The sequence below is a fragment of the Barbus barbus genome (assembly GCF_936440315.1).
Source record: "Barbus barbus genome assembly, chromosome: 11".
Taxonomy (NCBI): domain Eukaryota; kingdom Metazoa; phylum Chordata; class Actinopteri; order Cypriniformes; family Cyprinidae; genus Barbus; species Barbus barbus.
The window spans coordinates 25,352,223-25,376,897 of NC_136739.1; the positions used below are offsets into that span (position 1 = coordinate 25,352,223).

General features: G+C 37.6%; 1 protein-coding gene across 1 annotated transcript in view; it reads right to left on the minus strand.

Moving 5' to 3' along the window:
- The window catches only part of LOC306877176 (receptor tyrosine-protein kinase erbB-4-like), a 387,678-nt gene extending 363,225 nt beyond the window's left edge, over window positions 1-24,453 (minus strand). The window contains exon 1 of the mRNA XM_079428753.1: window positions 24,092-24,453. Within this exon, the coding sequence (XP_079284879.1) occupies window positions 24,092-24,170 (79 nt within the window). The 5' untranslated portion in view covers window positions 24,171-24,453. The remainder of the gene's footprint in view (window positions 1-24,091) is intronic.
- Between the last annotated feature and the right edge of the window lie 222 nt (window positions 24,454-24,675).

The window sequence follows — 24,675 nt, forward strand, 5'->3', positions numbered from 1 at the left end:
TCCATATGTAAATATCCTCTTCATATAAAAAAAATATTTGTAGCTCTCCATTACGGTAAGTTTAAGTGACTAATACGATCAGGATTATTGTTAAAAAAATAGCCACTTATTTCTAACTTTGAGATCCTTTGGATATACTTTTTACACTTTTTTACACCTTTTACACTTACTAGTTATTCTTTAGCAAAATAGGATCTAGCCTGCTTCCTCCTCATTACTTTATCTAACTATTTTAGGTTTCTGAACTTTAGAGATTTGTGAGTTGCAAATTCTGAAAGTCATCTGTTAATATAGCACATTGAACTCGTGACCGAACCCTTTTGAGTCTTCGGCCCTAACCTTTCATTCAAAGTGGTTCATACTATAACACATTTATATTATATTTGCCCAAAGCCGAAACGGTCAGAGTATGAGTAGCGGTGAATGAGCAACATTTACACTCTTGCACTCCACTCCATCGTAAGTGTGGATAGGTCTCCTGAGCACTAAAGAATGGCACTTCAGCAGAAACAAGAGGTCAACTCAGTTACAGACCTGCCATTTATCAAACACTTCAGATGGAGCTCACAGCTATACACTGAAACTGAGTGACAGTACTGAGAAACCAGCAGACATAAATCCCATGATGCTCTCTGATGTGAAACATCCCTCCTGTATGACATGAGATCAATAATGTCTGGCCATCACGAATGCTACACAATAAAAACAACTGTCTGATTATTTATGGTACACAATGATAAAAGCATCTCAGACATGCATAAAACATATAAAGTCTGCTTTTTTCTGCTGCACTCTTGACCACATAATCTGAGAAATATTTGTTTTAGTGTGTCCTTATATAATATTTATTATGAACAAGTGGATTTATGAGGCTGGTAGTAATGAGGAGCAAGAGCTCGCCGGCGTGCCGACCACGGCTGCAGTGTTGTGATGCAAATGAAGTCGGCATCCTGCCCGCCCCTGTGCCAGTACCACCTTTAATTGTCTTCTTTGATCTGCACCTAATTCCACTAATTAGGAGCCTATTCTGAAAGTTTTGCTTTGCTTCCAGCAGCTACAGAAACTCAACTGGGTAAACCAAGGGGATATGGGAAACTGGATACGTAGATGAGCAAACAAACATAAACAAGCTCATTCAGCTCCAACAAGAACAGACCCTTAAATACAAGAAACAGATGAGCAGTCACATGCAATCAAGCTGCATGGTTGAGCACAGATGCTGACTGCAGCCTTTACTCGCAAAGACACAAATGCAGAAAATATGAGCAAATCTGGTAGGGCACCACATACACTTAAAACCTTCCCCCATGCCATTTGCACCTGATGCCACATTCACGGTACTTGTGCACCCTGGCATTTGTGACTGGCCTAGCAATGATGATCTGGTCCCATGATACCATGCCAGTCGTAAATGACCATATACACACGATACATGTGTTACAATTTCACAACAACGAGTGTACTAAAAACGACTAAATAATTAAATGTTTTTCTATTGCGCTCTTGAAAAGTTTTGCATACTCTGAAACCTGTTTTCAAAAGTTAAAATTTTCAGGTCATTGTCATGTAAATGAACGGCCAAAATACAAGTTTTCCGTTTTTAGTTGAAATTCCGTCAAATTAGCCAAATAATATCTTTCAACACAATCAGCATGGAAATAAGACATATTTACTATTGCTATAACCATCAGTTTTTATTAAGTTTCTTATGATGAGTCTTCTAAGTTTGGTTATTTATGAGAGTAACAATCACATTCTACAACTAAACAAACTTCCAGCAACTATCATATTTGTATTAAATCCATCTAGTGTATACCAGAAATAATTAGGGGTCATTCATAGCCATACTTAACAGCACAGTCACTGCTAAAGCTCTGCAGTGTTTATGCATTGAAAGATAAGTCATCATCTACTGTATAAAATAAAGGAGTGAATTTTGGTTGCATCTCTTACTTTCAAAGGGTCAAAACAAATATATTATGTAATATATCATCTACAGTGTTCATATGCAAGAGCAACCTACAAAGGCCCATGTCATCAAAATAACTTTAAAGCTCATTAAAAGAGCTTCCTGACAACAGTTGTTTCCCCTGATGAGATACTGAGAGGAGGAAAATTTCCAACTGTGTTCTCACAATGACATGCTGGATCATCTGTCTCCTGACATGCATGCTAGCATTAGTGACTCTTACCAATGGACACCTGCTGATCCAGAATTTAGTTTTAGTTTTGAGGAAGCCTACCTTCCTACATACCTGTATCCACTTTCTCAGATTTAACGAAAATACACTATAGTTCAAAGTTTTGGCCTCAAGATTTATATTTCATGTAAAGATTGATTTATATTTCAAGTAAACACTGTTTGACAAAGCAGCACAACTGTTTACATTGATAATAACAGGAAACGTTTATTGAGCACCAAATCAGAGTGACTTTTGAATGATCATGTGACATTGAGGACTGGATAAATAGTTGTTGAAAATTCAGCATAGCATTGCAGAATTAAATTGCATTTTAAATTATATTAAAATAGAACATTTTTAACTGTAAGCTGTAATAACATTTCACAATATTATTGTTTTTACTGCATTTTGTGTCAAATAACCTTGGTGAGCATATTAGCAACTTATTTCAAAAACATAAAAAAAATCCTTACTGCCCTCAACATTTTGAACAGTTATGTACTTCATACTTTAAGAAATTCAATGTAATATCTTATTTTTCTAGTTGTCGGTTTATGTTAACATTGATGAGTCTGTGAACAGTTTCCTTGACACAGTTCCTTGACAGAATGTACAGTATGCAGTTAAACCTGTTATAAAAATGTATACATTTTCCTAGAAGTCCAAAAAAACAAAACCCTTAATGCATACAAACACAGCACATAAAAACTGGGTCAGAGACAGAAAAAAAAGAAAGGAAAGAGGTTAGAAGGCGATGCGCTAAAGTGAGGAGACATCCCATGCTAATCGGTGCATGGCCTTTTAGCCTCACGCTCAGCCTGAGATGCCAGTTTGATGGACGATATGAGTCCGGGTGACAGTTGTGTGGGTGTGTGTGTATGTGGGTGTGTGTGTGTGTGTGAGTGCAACTGGGAAGGCAGCGAAACGCACTACAGCGCAAAACACTGCTGCCAATTTGCAGCTGCCTGTCGTTAGAGCTTCTGCTAGCACGACTGCACATTTCCTCGCCTCACCTGCAGCTCTCATAAACAATCCCTCCTCTCTTAGTTATTCATTTATGCCTTCATTAGCATCCCCACCATTAGCGCTAAATCCTCTACCCTTCACAGCCCGTCAGGCAGACATCTCGTCTGTCAGAGAGGGAGCGAGCCGTCATGCAATCCTAATGCACTTGGTCCAATGGTCTTGCAAAGCAAGAATTGTAAGTGGAAATCAAGAGGTAAATGAAAGATTTGGGTTTTAACAAATGTATTTTGTGCCCATGATCTACACTTTTACCAGTGGTGGCTTTCTTTTAGACTTTTCAAAATTCTTAAACTAGCCTTTAAAGATAAGCCAAATAGCCCGCCTATCTATCTATTAGGGGTGTCACGGTACATGTATTCGTACCGAACCGTCACGGTACGGACATCTCAGTTCGGTGCATGAGGCATTACGATGAATACCAGCAATTCACCCCCAATCCAGAAGGGGGCGCCCGCAGCAATGCAACGCTGTTTGATAACCGCCAGCAGAAGAACAGCGAATGCCATCATGTAGAGCTGTACGTATCCCTTCTAGCCTAAGAGTAACTTAGAGTTGCGCGCTTGAAAACAAAGCCCACTAGACAATGACCATGTGCTGATTCTGAACATCTCTTTGATTTTTTTTTTCTAAAAGGAGCATTTTTATCAGGCTCCTATGTCTAGGTTCAGTTTCATAAATAACTGAGCATAAACATAAGAAAGCCTGAGAATAATGCCATACTAGATAGATAGATAGATAGATAGATAGATAGATAGATAGATAGATAGATAGATAGATAGATAGATAGATAGATAGATAGATAGATAGATAGATAGAACAGGGTTAAAAAAGAAATTTACTATGCTCAGGTTCTTTTCATTTATTTTGAACAGACAGTAGTGCAAATTACATTTTTTTTCCATCTAGATGTGAAAATACTAAATATTATTACATGTTATATATAAAATCTGTTTTGTTTTCATTGTGAGTGTACACAAATAAAAGCAGACCTTTATACAGTGATGCATTAATTATTAATAAGACAATAAGTGTTGATTCTGCTGGTATAAGGAAACAGTTGAAGTGATCGCGCCGGAGCGCGTGCACACACACACACAAAAAGAACTAACTTGACAGCGCCTCTGTGTCACCGTTGGAATACGACTGAAGTACAAAACCTATAATTTACATAATAAATAATAGTTTAGCATTCAGATACGTTACATCGCAAATATGTAAATATTATGGAATATTTGGATTTGTGACGAATGAGAGAGGTAGGATACACGAGCACAAAGCCCCATTTCGCAAACAGTTGAGTGCGCAAGCCTTTAAAAGTATGCTCCTTTTTCAGTCTATGTGAGAGACACGTTCAGAATCAGCACATGGTCATTGTCTAGTGGGCTTTGTTTGCAAACGTGCAACCGCAAGCCGTACCATACCACTTCTTTGGTACCCTTCCGTTGGGGTACCTAGCACAGCAAAGGGTACCAAAAGGGTGGAGCTAAACTCACTGCAGAACATTGATTGGTCGACTAGAATCGGGGATAAAACTTCTCCTTCATTCATTCTGCTCTGCTGTCCATGAGTGTTGGGCTTATTTACAAAAGAGTGCGCAAACACTCTAAATATATATATATATATATATATATATACTGTATATATATATATATATATAAATATAAATAAACAAAATAAATATATAAATATAAGAGTGTATTTTGTCATTTTAAATCTTCACCCAGGCAATAGCCGTTTCTCAATATGCGTTCTTATCTGTTCTTGTGGACTTCTCATTGCACAAAAAATATTACCATTATTCTGTCATGAAATGTAGTTTCAAGAGTTTTTCAGCCAGGAATGCAGTTGTTTAAAACTCAAATCTGCTGTATATTTATAAAGATTTGAAAATTTGCTATCCCGATTTCAGAGCTCCAGGCGATCACCAGGCGCTCAGTGCTCAAGTATCGAGCTAGAGCAGCCTTAGCTCGGCTAGTCCTTCCGACATTTGCCGCTGGCTCTGATGTCTCTGTAGTGTTTAAACATGATATACAATTCGATTTTGGGTATATTTAACACGCATTCGTGGTCTCATGAATCTATTATAGTCATATTGTCATATTGTTTTGGCTGAGCAAAAATGTATGTTTAACTTTATATATTTATTTTGAACTTTACCGCAGTACAGCGCTAACTTTGTAGCATACGTTTGACTGATTTTGTTTGCTTTTGTCTTTATTTCCTTATTATTTAAGCCTTATACTGTGTACTTATACTTTTATAATGGCTATTATTGTTAATTAAAACTGACATTTAACAAAAAGGCAGAGTTATGCTTATTGTTGCTTATCAATCGCTACTTTCCGGCATACACCACGGCTATCAAGTAAGGGTACTGTTGGCGGTGGAAACGCAAGCTGGATCAGGGTGTTTGGTCCCGAATCGTACCGTACTGTACTGTACTGACCTGTTCCGCTCGGTGGAAATTAGCCATAAGTCATGTATTAAATGAACTATCTTAAAATACTGAATTTTTCAAAGTTGTAAATAAAACAGAATATGTAAGTATGCTTACTATTTAAATACTATTTCAAAATACTATTCAAGTTTAAAATACAAAATTCAAAAAGTTTCAAATTAATTATTTTTTTACATTTACCAGCAATTTCTGACTGAATATATATATATATATATATATATGTGTGTGTGTGTGTGTGCAATGTGCCAATACTAGAACAAAACACCATTCCGTAACTGTGTACTCAACTTGGGGCGGAGCATCACCTGTCCTCCCCGCCCCTCCTATACGTCACTGTGACTCGCTACAATCTGGAGTATGGCTCTAATGAGCATTTTGTCAGGTTTGTTGCTCTAATTAATTGAATTAGGGAAATGCAGGGGCAGATGGCTACAAAGCAGGGAAATGTTCCCACTTCTTCCCTCTCTGATGCCCCCAGAACTTTCCACAGGGAGCTGGTACAGATGTGGTGGCTGGAGGACCGGTGAGTACAAGCTGCAGCCAGGACACTAATCATGCTTGATTAGATGCTGCTGATGTCAAACTAGGGCTGACGTGATAAAATCATACATATAATTATATCTTTTATACTTATTCTCATGATATTGAATCAACTAATATCCTAACCAGGCTTGGTGAGAATCCATTTTTGTGCCAATGACATTTATTGATATTGTTATTTTAGTATCACTGATATATTATTTTCATTTGTTCATTTGTTACTATTTAAATTTAGATTTTATTTTTATTTTCAGTTATTATTTTCATTTTGGTACTTGTTTTGCAATTTTGTAGTCTTTTTTTTCTTCTTTTTTTTGTATATGTCTATGTATTTATTTTTTAGTGTATTTATTAGTTTAATTTATTAGTTATTTTAGTACTTCAACTTATACTAAACAAAAATGAAAAATGCTGTTAATCAATAAGGTAAATTTTTATTAATATTATATTTCATACATTTTATTTCAGTTAATTTTTATTTCAAGTAATTTATTTTTTTTAATGGTTTTAGTTTTAGTTAATGATTATAACCCAACTTCATATCGTGCACAACTCAACTTCTGTAACTCCTGAAAAAAAAAAAAAAAAAAAAAATTATATATATATATATATATATATATATATACTGCTTATGTGAGTGTGGGACAAGTATGTCCCATGTGTTGAGTTATTATTATAAATCCTTGCTGGCAGCTGAGCAGAGAGAATAATAGTTGCTGTGCTCTGGCACAGACACTGTTGGAGAAACTGGCCAGTAAAGCGGCAATGCTCTGTTCAGACTAGAACATCCTGGGTTCTCTCAGCATTGCTTTGGGCTTCTCCCTTCACAACATGACAGATGGCTACAGAGAAGCAACAGAGCGATCAATAACACAAAGTGCTAAATCTGCTGAATCAGAAACTTCTGCGTAGAGCTTTGCGAGGTCCCCAAGTATTTAATTTTTAACTTAAGCTTCTTAGGCAGCATAATATTAGGTGACATTTAATAACTTGCACAGCTGAGATTCATAACATTGTGTAAACTGCTATGATATCAAAAAGCACATTAAAAATAAAAATTAAATGATGGCATTGAGAATATGGTAATATTTAATCTCACTTGCGCAGTGGGGTCCAAGAGTTAAAATCTACTTTAAAAGAATAAAATAAAAAGGGGGTTTTAGGATTTAAAAAAAGAATTAAAGAATAGATTCAGGGAAAAATATTCAGGATTCTGCTATATTTCTGTCACTTATTTGACAAAAGTTCACATTTTCACACTTACCTTAAAGCACAAGATGCTCTTTTGATAATCTGCAAATCATGCTGGAGAACTTGATAATCTTCTACTCTCATTAAAGCGCAAAAATCAACCAATTTCACTAGTGGACTTTCAGACCCCACTGTACATGCAATTGCAAAACAAAATGAGACTCTCTTTGCTGACCTGGCTCATGGAGGAGTGCTAGTGGGGAGAGCAGCTGAACCTGCCAGCTCCCCCAGGGGCATGGAGTATGAGTGCCCATTAGAATGATAGGACCTGGCAGCTGGGTGCCCTTATACCCATGCTAATTAAACCCATGCCACACTGACACTGGCAACACAGCTGATTGTAGCTCGTTGAGGATGGGCAAGGTGTGAAGGGATGGACTCTGGGCATTGTGGGATGAGGTTGGGCATACTGGGAGGTCACAGTGTGATTACAAGGCTTGCGAGGCACCGCAGTACTGATATTCCTCAAAACACTATACTCTAAATCCCAAACCTAAAGTACTCCATACTTGCTCATTAGCACATTTAGAAACTATGTTAAAGAAAGTTTTTACCAAAAGTATTACAGCCATACAACCACGGGTACTCCCAATCTCATCTGACCTCTTGAAGTTAAGCAAGGTTTGGCTTGGTTAGTTTTTGGATGGGAGACCATTTGAGAAAAAAACAAAAATGTTGCTGAAGATACAGTATGTAGTATAAACCATGCAAACAGGTCGGGATGGTAATAGCTGCCATAGCTTGGTTTGCTCAGGCAGAGACGGGGCACTGAAAACATGTATAAACTGAGCCGAACAAGTACTCTAATTAGATGTGAGCTTGAACGAGTTATGAACTCCGGGAAGAGAGCGCGAAGTGGAAAAAAGCCCAGCTGGATGCATGCAAATCCAGTTTGTATAAGAAAGAGAGCAAAAAAAATAAAGAAAAACAAGAATACACACACAAAAAAGGCCCAGCTGGATGTGTGCTGTCATTTCACATGAGACAGAAACAAGAATACATAAGTGTCTCTTCAACTGGGCACTTGCTAGGCACAACATTCGGCACTGCAGCCTATATTTTTAGCAATTAAATTCACTTTAGTGTAAATTACATCATATGTATATTGATATACTGCTAAGATTTATTTTTTAGCAAGCATTTTATGTATACTAAATACAATTAAATAATATGTGAACTTTTTCTCTGCATAATTCGACAAATTGTGTGTGATTGGAAATTACACAATAGAATATTATATTCATAAGTAACATTTAACTATGACTTGTCTGTGTTTTCTTGATTTCATTTATTACAATGACATGCTAGACAATTTGACCTTCATATAACAAAAAGAAGAAAAATGTTGAAATCTATTTTAAATAAACGCAAGTTTGCGTAAGAAAAAGAGCAAAAAAGTAAAACAAGCATAAATTAAAAACCAGTTATGTGTGATTGGATTTGGAACAGACACATTAATAAAATATTGTATTAATTAATTATGTTTAACTTGACATTTTCTGTGTTTTCTTGACTTCAGGTCTCATTTCAAAAGCTCTTGGGACATAAAAGCACCCATAGCTGAACAAACAACCAACAAATGCAAGCGGGGAGGGAAAACAATACTTTGCTTTATAAACCATAGCAATATATAATATTACCATCACTGTCTGGGTAAACTGAAAAGCAGGGTTACAACTAATGACACATTTTCCCTTTCCCAATGAGAAAATCTGTACGATGCCTTGTACAATGTTTTATTCATCCTGCGCCTGTCAGCGGAGGAGTGGGAAATATAGAGAAAGAGACAGCACTTTTACCTCCAACACTTGCAGCTTCTAGTATTTACACTGAATAAATGCAAACCCGAATCCACAAAACTGCTTTCAGGTTGAGCTACCTGAGAAGACAGTGTCTGAGGAGAGAAATAATGCTGGATATGTTTCACATTGGATCACGTGATCAAAGAAACTTCTCAGAGATGGCTCCTCCATCACAGGGGCTGTTTAACTCAGAGACAGCATGTTTGTTGTTCGGGGCTTTGGCCCGTCTCCGAGCGCGGTGTTCTTTTACAGGCTCAACCCCAGGAGGGAACACAGGACTTGGGTAATGGGAGAGGAGTCTGGGAAGCAACAAGCTGGCTATTGTCACTCCACAGGCCACAGAGTAGACACCTAAACACATTCTAAGAGAAGCACAGAAGAAGATGGGAGTACCTTCGGATCGCACTAAGAGATGCTCAGGATAATCAGGGGATACAGTTTTTGGGGATTCACACTTAAGAGTTCAGCAAATGGCTGTAATGCTGGTCATATTGGGCGTTCCTACTGCTGGATGCCTGTAATGCTATTGGTTAGCTGCACAATTGGCCATAGCAAATTATAGTAGTTGACCCATTGGAGAACCTGTAGCAGAATAAGTAGAACATGGAGCTAGAAACACCAAGGTCATGAGCTCAATTCACTGAGAACACACAAAACTGTTAAAATGCATACTTTGGATGCACTTACTGTGTAAGTTGCTTTTGATAAAATAATCTGCCAAATACATGAATGTAAATGTAAAAATAAGATCTAATTTTACAAAAATCCAGTTCTATAAGAAAAAAAAAGAAATCTGTATAAATTTCAACGAGATGCATTAAACTAAAATTAAAAAAAAGATTTCTATCTTTAATGAGTCCCTTGCTACCTCCGTGGTTCCCACCTCATTCAAAAAATCCATCATTATCCCTGTGCCAAAGAACAATAAACCCTCTTGCCTGAATGACTATCGCCCAGTTGCCCTCACATCTATAGTCATGAAGGTTTTTGAGAGACTTGTAAAGAGCCACATCTGCTCCTCCATCCCTGATACTTTGGACCCTCTTCAGTTTGCCTATATCGCCCAAATAGATCTACTGATGATGCCATCTCTCACGTCCTCCACTCTTCCCTCACACACTTGGACAGCAACAATGGGAATTGTAAGGCTGCTATTCATTGACTATAGCTCAGCTTTCAACACTATAGTCCCCATCAAGCTGGCTTCTAAACTCACAGACCTCGGCCTAAACTCCTCACTCTGTGACTGGATTCAAGACTTCCTCACCGGCAGACCTCAAGTGGTGAAAGTTGGCCAGTTCACTTCAAACTCCATCACTCTGAACCCCACAGGGCTGTGTCCTGAGTCCCCTGCTCTACTCTCTCTACACGCATGACTGCGTGTCCTCTCACAGCTCCACATCCATTATCAAATTCGCTGATGATACTGTGGTTCTGGGCCTCATCTCCAACAACGATGAGACCGCATACTTGGACGAGGTAGAGAGACTCACATCATGCTGCCAGGACAACTGTCTCTCTCTGAATGTGAGCAAAACTAAAGAGCTGATCGTGGACTTTAGGAAGAGACAGCAGCAGCCCTACACTCCTCTTATGATCAGTGGAGAGGGTGAGTAGCTTCAAGTACCTCGGTGTAAACATCTCCGAGAACCTGACTTGGACTACACACATCCAAACTCAGGTTAAGAAAGCCAGGCAAAGACTGTACCATCTGCGACAGCTGAGGAAATTCAGGGTCTCACCAGCAATCCTGAAAACTTTCTATTTAGGGAACAAAGAAAGTGTATTGGCTCAGTGTGGTAGGGAAACAGCTCCAATCAGGACTGCAAAGCACTACAGAGAGTTGTGCGCTTAGCTGAGCGCATCTCAGGGTCTGCTCTCCCCTCTCTGCAGGACATCTACCTCAAACGCTGCAAAAGTAGAGCTGTCAAAATCATCAAGGACTCAAATCCCCCTGGTAACCATCTATTCACTTTGCTTCCATCTGGTAAGCGCTTCCGTAGCCTGATGGCAAAAACTGAGAGACTTAGGAGGAGCTTCTTCCCCCAGGCCATCAGGCTCCTAAACTGTAACTCTGTGTCATAACATCACTTGACTCCATGTTAACATCACTATATCAATAAGCTATTCATAATTTTTCTCTACCTCATATTGCTGCTATTTACATACCCTGTATAACTTTTTTGCACATTTTGTTTTGCACATTCCTCTTTATTACTATTTAAGTCTGACCTGCACATTTATATTTACATTTATATTTTTTATCTTTTATTTTATTTTATTCTTTATTTTTTTTCTACTTTTCATTTTCTTAATATTTGTATTCTATACAATTGCACTGTCCTTGGAGCGGACCTGACCTACATTTCACTGCTGGTTATACTCTGTATAATTGTGTATGTGACAAATACAAATCTTGAATCTTGAATCTTGAGTTACAATAAAGACTTTTACATTTATATAAAAGATTAAAAAAAAAAGTAACCCACTTCCCATAAAAAATGTTAAGCAAAATATTAACGTTCTCAACACTGAAAATAATAAGATGTTTCTTTAGTGCCAAATTTGGATATTATGATTTATATAAATATATAAAATATAGTTGTTATAAAATATAATATTTCACAATTTAATTAATATTTCACTTTTTTGGTCAAATAAATGCAGCCTTGGTGAGCACAAGAGACTTCTTTCATACTAGTGTCTTTTTTATTAGTTCATTAAGAAACTGATGCGTTAACCTATGGTTGTGTTTGTGTCCCCTTGCCAAGTACTTCCTTTGAACTTCCTCTTCTTCCTTAAACAGATTTTCTCCACATTTCTGCTTACCCATATGGTTTACAGTAATCAATTATGGTTGGTCAAGAAAAATAAATCAGGCACACTAGCTTTTGGCTTCAACACCTTAATTAAAGAGTTCAGAGAGAAAGATGCAGAGAGAGAACGAGAGCAGTGGGTGTGACCCCCAAACAGTGTTTAGTCCGGCTATAAAAACAAGATCAAGAGTTTGTTCACTCAAAATAGAAAGACAGATGACAAAAAATAAATAAATAAATAAAAACGACTGTGAATTAACCAGAGGATGTTGGAAGATTTACACGACCCTACACAGAAATGCGCAATCCCAAATAAAATCACTCTCAAACCAAATCCCAAGCCATGACTTAACAAGCGACAAGGAGAAAATTGGAAAATGTCAAACGAGGCAGAGCAGATGAGTGAAAGAAACTTTCTCTGCCCCTTTAAGGCCCTGTGCAAGCGGGGCTACAATCTGTACACAGAGTTTATACACTACATAACTTTGGCAACACATGCACTTGAAGCTCTCTGGAAAAAGTTATTTAAACACTAAATATACATGAAATATTATATACACATACACATACATACACAGTATATATATATATATATATATATATATATAATTCATAAGGAGCTTAGGATGTGCGGAACGGAACTCTGGCCATGGGCATGTTGTGTGTATATGCACAGTTAAATGCAAATGCTAGCAATTCAGGGTGGAATTATTTCACTCGGTTCACTGCCTGCTGGTTCTGATTACAGCTCTGGGGGAAAAAAAAACGTAACTATAACAGCTAGTCTACGATCAGCTTCTCCAACTCAAATCCAAACCTTAATCAGGTAGGTCTGCAGTACCTGTAGAAAGCTATCCATTCACATTTCCAATTGAGGTGCAATATCTATGCACAATATCCGGCCTTTCACTATAGCAACTATACTGAACTCCTTTTTAATAACATTCAAATCCATAAAAACTGCCATTCTAAAGTCTGGGGTCAATACATTTTTGCAAGTTTTTGAAGTCTTCACCTGTTCACCAAGGCTGCATTTATTTGATCAAAAATGCAAATAAAACAGTAATATTTTGAAACATTATTATCATTTAAAGTATTTGTTTTATGTTTTAATATATTTCAAACAACGTAAACATCTCTTCTGTAAGTTTTAATCAATTTAATGCATCAATTTAATTTATTTTTTCAAAAAACCTGACCCCAAACTTTTAAAATGGTAGTGTGTTAAGAAATATAAAAGTCACCAGAAAAATCCATTATAAACTTATGTAGAAGGTGTACTGTCCAATAGATTTTAATCCATGTTCGCACTGACTCGTTATCGATGGAAGGTTGAAACGTAGGATTTTGCTGATCGAGTAAATGAGTAAATATGATATGAGTAGGCATGCTGGTATGCAATTTACCTAAATACAACAATAATAAATAATTAATCTGAAGTGTTTTGCATAGGAAGTGAACGCAGTACAGTTGGTGGCATGATTCATAACTTTTGTATGGTATATTTTTATTTTGCGTATCACAGATCATAATCCTTCGGGCATCCCTGGGGCATGCCAGGAGTGAGTTTGGAGGGAGAAAAGATGGAGCAGCGGTGTGAGAAAGAGACCGAAAAAGCAAGCAACATGCAGCGGTTGTGTAGATGACAGACACTTGGTGTCCGGTGGCAGGCCAGAATAAAACGTCCCTGTCAGAGGCTTGTGGCTCCCCAGAGTGAGTTCTGATTAATTGGGCTGTCCAGCCTCTCTGATAGTGGCTGCTTTACCCAGCACTCCTGGGAACTGTACCATGCACCTTTCACTCAACCTCATGCCAAAAAAGGGAACGAAAAAAGAAAAAGCGAATACCTGGCCTTCGAGTGTTTGCGGCTAAAATTAGAAACCCTCCTCTTGCCTCTCATGTTTGCTGTCTCTCTTTCTCCATATTCCAAAATGATCCTGCATCAGCATTCCGTTCACCTTGCTAGGGGGTTTAATGTGTCTTTATGCATGTGTATCGGGAAGCAGGGGACATTCAACCAGCAGACACCTCAGCATGAAGCATTTACAGAGCAAGTTTCAGTCTCTGTCATTTGTGTGTGTTCAAGTGTGTAACAAACCATTAAATCTATAGCCAGGTCACCAGCAGGCCTCCTAGATTAAGCACCGCTGTCCACATTAAATAGTCACAGAAGGCAAAACTCAACAGAGATGACATTGCAACAAAATTGCTATGCATAGCCCAAAGTCCTACTAAACCCTGCAGTGCTGCCCTTCATTTTCTACTCCACTGAATCACCTTATACAAGAGATAGGAATTCTAAGGAATTTTAAGGAATCAAACATAACGTTCTATTTCCGAATGTGGTTCCACTGACAGTTTTTTCAGTAGTTTTAAGGGAAAACTATTTAGGAAATCAGACATGCAATTCCATTTCCAAATGATTAAATGATAGATAAATCTCTAAATTCATGCAAAAATGTCTGTTTACGCAAATATTTTGATGACTTCTCAGTCGTTTTAGAGGTGGCAAAAATTCAGTCCAGGCCACTGACTATATTTTCTAATTTAAATAGCAATAATAATAATAAAACGTTAACTCATTTTACTCATTTATACTGTATATATGTTATTTTTATTGAATTGCAGGTTGCACTGCACTAGCAACTACACAGACTTAAAGGGATAGTGCACCCAAAAAGGAAAATTGTCATAATTACTTACCCTCATGTTGTTCCAAAGCTTACCACCTTTCTGGGTCTTGAACTTTGCAGTTGTGTTGCCGTCCATGCAGGGTCTGAAAGCTCTCGGATTTCATCAAAAATATCTTAATTTGTGTTCCGAAGATGAAGGAAGGTCTTACAGGTTTGAAACAACATGAGGGTGAGTAATTAATGACAGAATGTTAATTTTTTGGGTGAACTATTCTTTTAATAAACCAGTGTGACCATCAATTTAATAAAAAGAACTGGTTCATATAAGAGCCATTCACTCAGAAATTGACTGGCCTACAATGGCTGCACTGTATGGTTCTGATCTAAAAAGAATCAGCTCATGAGAACCATCCAAACATCATTCAGTTCCTGGTATTAAAATTCCAACTCTGCCATCTACAGAAGAATGAGCTCGCTTCAAAGTCCATTCATTGGGGAAATCGCTCGGTATCACTTCCAGGTAAAACAAAGCTAAAAACAGATTTTCACAAAGAAAAATAACTCAGCAGACAGACACAAAGACAGCATCTCTCCGTTCCTCAGGTTGAACGACAGTCCTTGCTCAGCACATGGCTCATCTCTCCTGCAGTCAGTCAGCCAGCGAAGGTCAATTGCCTTTCCCCCTTTCCTCTCATTCAGTGCTTTATGCCCCTTTACGGCCGACGTTATTTCTCCTCTGCACCAAGGTGACTGCTGGCCCACAAGAGACTGGCACAGACTGCTGGCCAACGTTAAGAGATCACCAGATGCAGCGTTGGCGTGACCCTGTAATTTGGTCTCATTGTTTTCCCTTTTCACCTTTTTATATTTCTGCAATCTTTAAATCACATTATTACTTCTTTCTACACTTTGCCATTAACTTTCATTTCACATTTCTCCATTTTTGCTCTCATAAGTAGCATAAGCATTCACTTTTCTCTTAAGCACTTTCTTTTATACTTCAGTGTCTTTTTCCTCCCCTCTAAATCTTTCATTTGCGCTCACATTTTCCATCTCTTCTATTTCCCCTCTCCCTGATGTCTCCTAACATGCTGCAAAATCACCTATAACTGCTCATGTCCATAAGAGCTTCATTAGTGGGGGACAAAATGTGTCTGTTGCGTGCAGCACAATGAAAATCCGTATAATTATAATTTAATTATACGGCAATGACATAAAAAACGGAGCGAGGAACACTGAAAGAAAGAGAAATGACTTAAAGGTGAAGTGTGCAAACTCTGCACCATGAGTGGCAACAAATGAAACTGCAATCTGTGAATATTAAAACTGATAAAAACACAGATTTTAAAGCAAAGGGTATGAGTTTAGGGTGGGATGGGGGAGTGTTTGAAATGCGTTTGAGAACTGTAATTTGGTTCTATTAATGTTGCTAAAATTAACACACTCATCAAGTACTTAACATTTTATTTTAACTGTCCATTGACTGTCAAAATGTATTTAATTTATTAAATAAATAAACTTCAAAAAATGGTGATGGATAAGTCATGAATGATTAATGAATTATTTATATATATACATATACACACACACACACACATACACATATATACATATATATTTGTCCAAGTATATCATCATAAAAAAAAAAAATAGTAGACCTTTGTTGTCATAGTTGGGTAAATTTATATAGTGGTTAACAAAGTACAACAAAATATATTTCTGCATTCCTATTTTCCTCATCATTTCTTTAAAAATAAATTAAAACGATTACAGTGGTCTGAACAGAAAAAAATATTTCCATCACTTTCATTTATAAAATATATTTTAAAAGACATGTACCTGTAAAACATTCAGAGCAAAAATAAATAAATATTTGAAACATTTTTGTTAGTTTTACTATATGTATAACTGTGGAAACACAACACAGTCTGTAAAAAGAGTCTATATGTAAAATATATTAAAAGACAAGCACCAGTAAAATATTCAGCACTAATCCGTTCATCCACATATTTGACTGCTCTTCTGATATTTACTCATACACATATTAGCAAATCAAGATTAAGTCCAATCTTGCACCACAGTCATTTTGAAACAGTCAGTATCCCTCAAAGCCTTCCTGTAATTACATTGTAAATGCAGATTAGCACTGAATATTTTAAAAAAGGATTACAGGGAAGGAGTGTGAGGCATACAGAGAAACTGCTCCTTCAGCAGCCCCTCACAAGAAAGAAAAACATGAAACGCTCATTAGAGGGAGGTGCATTTCGTTTATAGCCAAGAACACGAGCCTGTAATTATTCTTTTATTTTGTTAAATTCATTATTCAGGAGTTCGGAAAAAGCGAAAAGGGGAGGAGGGTGGGGTTTAAATAAGGAGAAACAGCTCACTTAGTTGTCAGTGACCTCAGAGGAAACAACAAGGGAAAAAAGACACGAAATTGGGGATGCACAATTAACTTTAATTCCGTACAATCACTTTTAATTCCATGCGCTGCAGTAATGAGTGTGTTTTAGCAAAGATTAGGCCTATATCCATTGTCATACTAATTTCTTCCTTTTGTGGCATGCACAAGAAAAGGGATGAAAGAACTTGAAAGGAAGAATTGAAGCATACTGAGGGAGAAGCCTGGAGAGCAGGATGACTCTGTATTAAATGACTGGCAGTGTCAATCAGAGCCAATGTTTCGTTTTCTCCATCTCTGTTGTCACGCAGTAGAAAATCCTCGGAATTGCACTTATTAACAGCCCCTCTGCGGTTATTAATTGTAGGCTGACAAAGCCTGTCTTTGGCTTTGGGAGAAAGGGACAAAGGCAGCTCTCAAACATCATAATCACGGACGTCTGAGCAGCTCATGTACATCTGAATGGCACTTTGTATAATGAGTCAGACCACTGAACGTTATGAATTTTGTCAGTGCCGAGAGGTGGAACTTGAGTATGCGTGAAACAATAGCGAGCGGCTGTTTGCCACTGACTGGTGCTGTGCTGTTTATTGTCTGCTTGGCTGTCACTCTTTCACCCTTGTCACTTAAAAGTGAACAGAACTATTATTAAACTTGACTGTTCGTCTGAACTCTGACTTGGGTGAAACGGACAAAATCTACAGTCTGCAAATCTGAAAATTGAAGCTAATGATTAGGCAGAATGTTTGAATTATATCAATAGCAGTGATGGCTTAAGACTCATACTTAGGTTTAGAGGTTTGAACAAACCCCAATTACATTTTCTTCACTATTTTACATATTTTTCACTTTTACCACCACAGACATAAATGCGACCTAAATTGTGTGGTTTGTTGAGGAGATATTAAGTTTTAAAGCAACTGCATTGCAAATTTTGCATGGTGAAAAAAAAAAATCCCATAGATATTAAAGAGGGACCAGAACCATATGAATGAATCACTATGACTTGGGCTACCTAGCAACCACCCACAATACCCTAGCAACCTCATGGCAGCCTCCCAAAATCAAGTTGTTGTTTTTTTCCTCCATACAAACTAGTCATACAATAAAACAAACAAAGATTCAGTACAAGTAATCTCAATCAAGAGCACTGATTTGAATATCACAAAAAAATAAAGTGTACTTTACAGTGAAAATTCCCTTACTAACCGTTTCTGTGTATTTATATCCTATTTTACAACACCACAAAATGATTTTAAACTGCTTTACACCTCAAATAATACGTTTTAGCAAAGGAATTAATGCAAGTGCTTAAATTATGAGCTTCACATTTCTGCTTGTATGTCCTCAAAACATTGTCTCACCGTTCTCTATAATTTTTAAAGAAAACAAGAGACGAGTCAAAATGATTCTTTGTGGTAATCAAAATTATACCACAAGTGATTTTGATTGAGCTTTACTTGCACTGAACTTTGAACTTGCACTGAACTTTGAACATTGCATTTTCAGGCACCGAGGAAATCAAAAGTTACAAAGAGATGCCTGAACACGGACAGAAAGGTGTTGTCATGTTGCAATCGTTCTACTGCCTCTCTTAGCTCAAAACAGTTCGATTCCATCACATTCTCTTCAAGCTGAGATTGTTCTTGTTTCAATTCATCATTGCTGAACTTGTGAAGATGGGAATCAAGAAAACAGCTACATGGGGTCGATCTGGCAATCACTGCTGTTCTAGATAAAGAGAAAGCATCCCTAGCCAACAGAGCTGTGCAGTCCGAGGTTAAATGATTTGAACTTCTGACTTACCGTGTAACTGGCCAAGAAAGGAAAATAGCCAGCTAATGTCTGATGCGATTCTCTTAGATATGCAGCGTATGCTTGGGAAAAGCTATCAGAATGAACGTTTTGTCTGCAAACAATTTTGCGTTATGAATTACACATGAGTTGCCATGTCCTTTTACCCATGGTCAAACACTGCATGCATGAATACTGATAGCAGTTCAGTAATGTGTCGAAGCAATAGAAGATTGTAAACAGAGCATGTGAACATAAATTCACAAGAAAGGCCACATTATAAACACATTCTCTCTCTCTCTTTCAGTGTCTCTCCCTTACGGACACTGTGTGGTATCTGTAAGTGTTAAACTTCATGCTCTATAAAGGCATTTCACACTTGTTGCTGGCACTAGGCTAATTGTAGCACAATTCTGCTTCGTAACTGCTAAAAGGCCATGTCATATAATTTAATTTATTCTAGATGCCGAGAAGAAAAAAGTAGTTTGGTGAAAATGCACAGGATGTGTTCTAGTATGCTTTTTTTTTTGGTATTTAGTAATTGTCTGTCTATGTGCAGCGCTCATTACATCAAATCTCACTGGGTTTTTTCAGTGCCTCACACCATGAACACAGCACTTTTAGGATGTTAAGTTAAAAATTCAGTTTATTCTTACTGAAAAAAAAATGTATCCGCCTGAACAGGCATATGTTTTGTTTTATGCACATTCTGGTGTTTCCATCCAGCAAGTAAAAAAAAAAGTGAACTGAAAACTGGGTAAAGTCAGTGTTTTGTTTGTATATCTATATGTAGACAAGCATGCATGTAAATGTGTGTTACATTTGTTCTATGTTTGCATAATTACATATGGAAGAGCTAATTTAGTGTTTATGTTGGGCAACAGTGTAAAAATACATCTAAAAACATGCCTACATATGTCAGATCCAGTAAATCTAAATGTTTATAATGCAACACATCCTGTGTAAACTAGATGAACACCATAAAAAATAATCTTGCTAGAGAATTTTTAAAAAGACAGTTCTCCAAAAAATCTAAATTATTTCATCATTTACTTCATTTTTCTCTTTGTGCAGCATAAAAGAAATATGTAGATCCAATGAAAGTAAATGTGACAAAATGTAAATTTTTGGGTGAACTATTCCTTTAAGACGACGGTACCATCTAGGTATGAACTTTGTGCCTCACACAAATCTGTCAAAGGAGCCAGGGGGCAGCTTATGTTGGTTAAATCAGTGTAGAAATCTATGCCAAGTCTAAGAGATAGAGAGAAAGTGACAGAACGAATAAGCAAAGCGTTTTGAGCCAGTGGCGGGTCTACCGTGATCAAATTCTCAAACAACTCATCAAATTCCCATTAGCCTCTGGAAGGATGAGGCAGCGCATGTACAGCAGCGGCAGCAGTCAGTCAGTGCAGTTCCAGTGGGAGAGAGAGAGACACTCAGAGCCGGAGCAGAGAGCAACACGCTGCGCAGGAACCCGCCTTCGCTTGGCAGGAGTTGGCGCTCCTAACAGAATCAAAGGCTGCTTTTCTTCCCATTGAGACACATGGGCTCAGAGGTCAGCCTGCCTTTCTTGGACCAAGATGGAGAAAAACTGAATAAATGGGCTTTGTGAGACAATGGGTTATTGCTGTGTGGGCAGGCGTTTGTAGCACTGTGGCCTCTCGCTTTGACGAAATAAAAAGGAGCGAGAGATGCTGCGCTTCGACTGCCACGATAAAAGTAAATACTTTACCCTTCTTTGTTGATAGGGCTTCCTGTCTGTGCCACACTGTGTAAACATTTAGATGTACTGTGAACTTGAGAGGTGCGAGACTGGAAATAAATGTACAATGACTTGCAAACAAGTCTGTGCCATATCATAAGCCCCAGATGGAGTTACATTTTATAAAGCACAAAAACAAAAAGATCTGCGTAAACTACAGTGTTAAAAAAAAAGAATTCCATTAGGGAAGACAGCAAGCATAAAATGCATTTAATAGAGCAGTGAAACTTTTCCAAAAAAGTGAGGGGAAAAAAACAAGAGAATTCCCATGGGATACTCTGGCCTTATATGGGACTTGTCAATCAAAAGCTTGTGTGAAACCTCGAGAGGCTAGATCAGAAAGGACAGGGGTGAGCTTAAAACTTACTTTCCCACAGTCATCAAAAATGTAATCTTCATAAATAAATTTTGGTTAAAAAAATCTAGACTTATTTTAATAGTTCAATTTAGAATATTTTTTTTTAACTAAATAACTATTTTCCTTTATTTAAACACCCACTTTTCTGAAAGCAAGTTTCTTTATGCAACCTACATTAAAAAAGGAAATTTAACACCTAAAATCATTGTGCTACTGTCACAAGTCAAATAACACTAATCTAATTCATTTTGGCACAATTTTAAAGTTTTTTCTCAATATTAAGAGTGTGATATACAGATGAACTAGTGTACACGGTGTTATTCACTTCTCATGCTTGTTACACAACTCCATTGTAACAGGGAATCAATCCAAGAAAAAGATCAGATAGAGAAAAAGAGAGCTAAATTGCTGAACGATTAATTTCCATCAGCAGCCAGTCTCACTGACGGGACTTAATCCAAAACTAAGCCGATTAACAAACTGATATTTGTGTTCCTACTATTCCCCACAAGTCTTGCTACTGGCACAGCTCCTAAATGTCATGGAAGAGACTGATTTAAATTCACGGCCGTCTTCAGACAGACTGAAGCGATAACCGATACAGATCACAATAATGAGTAATGCAGCCAACTAAACAACAGCACACTGCAGTGGTCAGATCTCTCATCATCATAATCATTAACCCTTTCATTAACTTTGCAATCAACAGAAGGACGCACTTCATGAATTGCCCATATTACAACCTGGAACTGATGAGACAATTTATACACAACAATAACTCCTAAACATTAACATATAATTGACCAAAACAAGATCATTCAAAAATAAATAATAAATAAAAATAAATAAATAATAATAATAATAATAATAAAGTGTATATATATATATATATATATAAAATATTAAATATATTTCAGCTAAAGCAATTAAAGACTTCTGTTTAGACTTACTTATATTTGGGCATGTATATGTCCTTCAATTTAAACTGTCCTGCATATGGAAAAGTATATGTCATATGCCAATTTTTTTTTTTTATCACATTTTTACCATGTTCTATAAAAATGCACCTGTGATGTGACAAATCAATTTTTACAAGTATCAAAATGTCAAATGTCTCCATATGAACGTTAGCTTACAAAACCTGCATGCACATTAATTATAGATGAACTCGAAACATTTACCCTACAACAGTTTTAGACCACTACACAACATCTTGAACCACCCAACAATAGTTTTTGTGAAGGTTAATGTTCTTCACACCTGCACTTTCGAATCACTTCTTCATGAAACTTAAAAAAAACTGCTACTGTTGCTGGTTCTGCTACTATTGCAAACAAAAGAAAACAATCCGGGGCTCCAGTATACCATTTATTTTCAAAATAAATGTGTTATTTATTTACTTTTAACAACTGCAACTTTGTTGAATATCCTACAGTGGTGTGGCTGTTGTTGTTTTTTTCCCGTAAACCCATTAAAATCACTTTCCCTTCAGGCTTTTTAATTTATTTAATCTAAAATAACAATTGGATGAGCATCGCGTCTCCTCCGGCAGCGCAGCGGAGCGCAGAAGTGCGTCAGGAGCGCGTGCCTTTGCCAATGACACTGAGATCAGTAACGAACCAAAAGACCTGATTAGCTCGTGCTCTTTACCTGCTTTCGATTAATCATCTGAAATGGCTCGATTTTACCCGTTAGTTAATAGTCAGTGTGTCTAATCGTCACTATAATAACTGAATAGGGATTAAAAAAAGAACAACGCAAACCGCGCATAAAGACACGGAAGAAACATTTTAAATAGTTTCGAGGTTTTTCATCGAATGGCGTAATGCTTCGCTATAAAGCGTTCTTGGATGCTTTTAATGAGGTCAGTTCAGCTTGACTGTGATGGAGGATCGGTGGCAACAGCATCATTCATACTACTATAATCGATATTGAGGTTTCATATTGATGAATTTGCCTATTCTAGATGGATCTACGTTTGAAAATTAGCCATGATGACTATTCATCAATGCATGTGTTTGCGTGTGTGTGAGAGAGCTTTGCTTATATTATTGCTTTGCGTTTTATTTTATATTACATATTGCAATTATAGTTTCAATAACATTGTTTTTAAACATTGTATATACTTGGATTATGCATTATTTGCATGCATATATGTACATGCCAATAAAGTAGCCTACAGAGAAAAGGGAGAGCGAGGGAGGGAGGGAGATTTGTGATTCAGACCATCTCGGTTCATATACTACCACCATGTGGAGATCTGAACGCCACATTGATGCGTATTCAGGTTATTCTTTTGTAATAAAACAACAAATCTACCAAACTTGTTATGCATTATATTTTCCGAAAAGCTATTTGCATTCCAAACACAATGAGTCTGTTTAGTTGAGCAAACTTTTCCATAAAACACATTCGGAATAAACCATGAATTCCTACTAAAATGACACAATAAGACAGCTTAAATATAACAGTATTGTTGCATTTCTACATCAAAAAAATTAAACGGATGAGGAATCAAATCTTGTGCATTTGATTGCACGCTGACATTTTAAGTTTTCAGCCCCCGAAAAGTCAACCATAAACCAGTCACACGCACCAAAGGTTCGACTCAAGGCAACCGAAGTGACTTTTCACATGCATGGAAAGCAATGACCACTCCAACTCTTTCTCAGACAGTGTACGGACTGAGAATAACAAACAAACGTCCAGTGATACTGAATGCCCTTTCAGTGCCACTTCAACAGTGCCATTCTGCGCTATCAGTGCCACTGCTCCAACTGTATGCCAGCTTATTTCACACCAACACACATAAGAGACTCTATGCGTGAAATCTATGCATCATTGTGATGCTGAATGAATGGCACTCATTTACCATCACAACAACGCATATAAACTTCAGGGTTTTATTGTTAGGAGAAACGAACAGACACAATAATGGTTCCTCGCTCCAGAGAATAATGGTTCCTGGGTACCCCGAGAAGCATCCACGAAAAGTAAGCAGAGGTGCGTGCACGAGACGCGTAAACACCTATGCGCACGAGACGACGGTCAGTCGTTTACTCACCTTGCTGCGAGTCGCTGAGACGGACCACCACAGAAGTGAGAAGAAACCCGAGGCAACACAGAGAAGATGCCAGCTTCATGTTTGAAGTTTCCCGTGTATTTCACATGTCCAACACCATATCCTTTTATTTTAAATGTCTTAAAACAGGAACGCAACTGCGGTGGAGTGACTTCTCAAGTGCTGCTGTTGCGTGTCAGAGTAAATAACGTGATACGACGTCCCGTTTAAATGGTAAAATAGTCCTCAGGAAAGAGTGTAAAAGTTCAGGAGCGAGAAATTCGCTGTATAGTGCTTTGACAGGATCTCGACGCAGGGCTCATGCCATTACTCTCTTCAGACGCTCTTCAGCGCTGCGACGGCACAAAGCCTAAGGTACGCCCCCACCAAACTCCACACCGCCCTCCACTGATCTGATTGGTCCAAAGTCTGTATAATTAGACAAGAACCCGCCCTCTCACGCTCAGCGTAAGTTTTTGATTGGCTCAAGAAGCGCTCGCTTCTAAATACACCTGTCTTGTTCTGCATACGGCGTCTTCTTCAACTGGGCGTTTGTTCACATTTCAAGAGGTTTTTAAAGGTTCTCT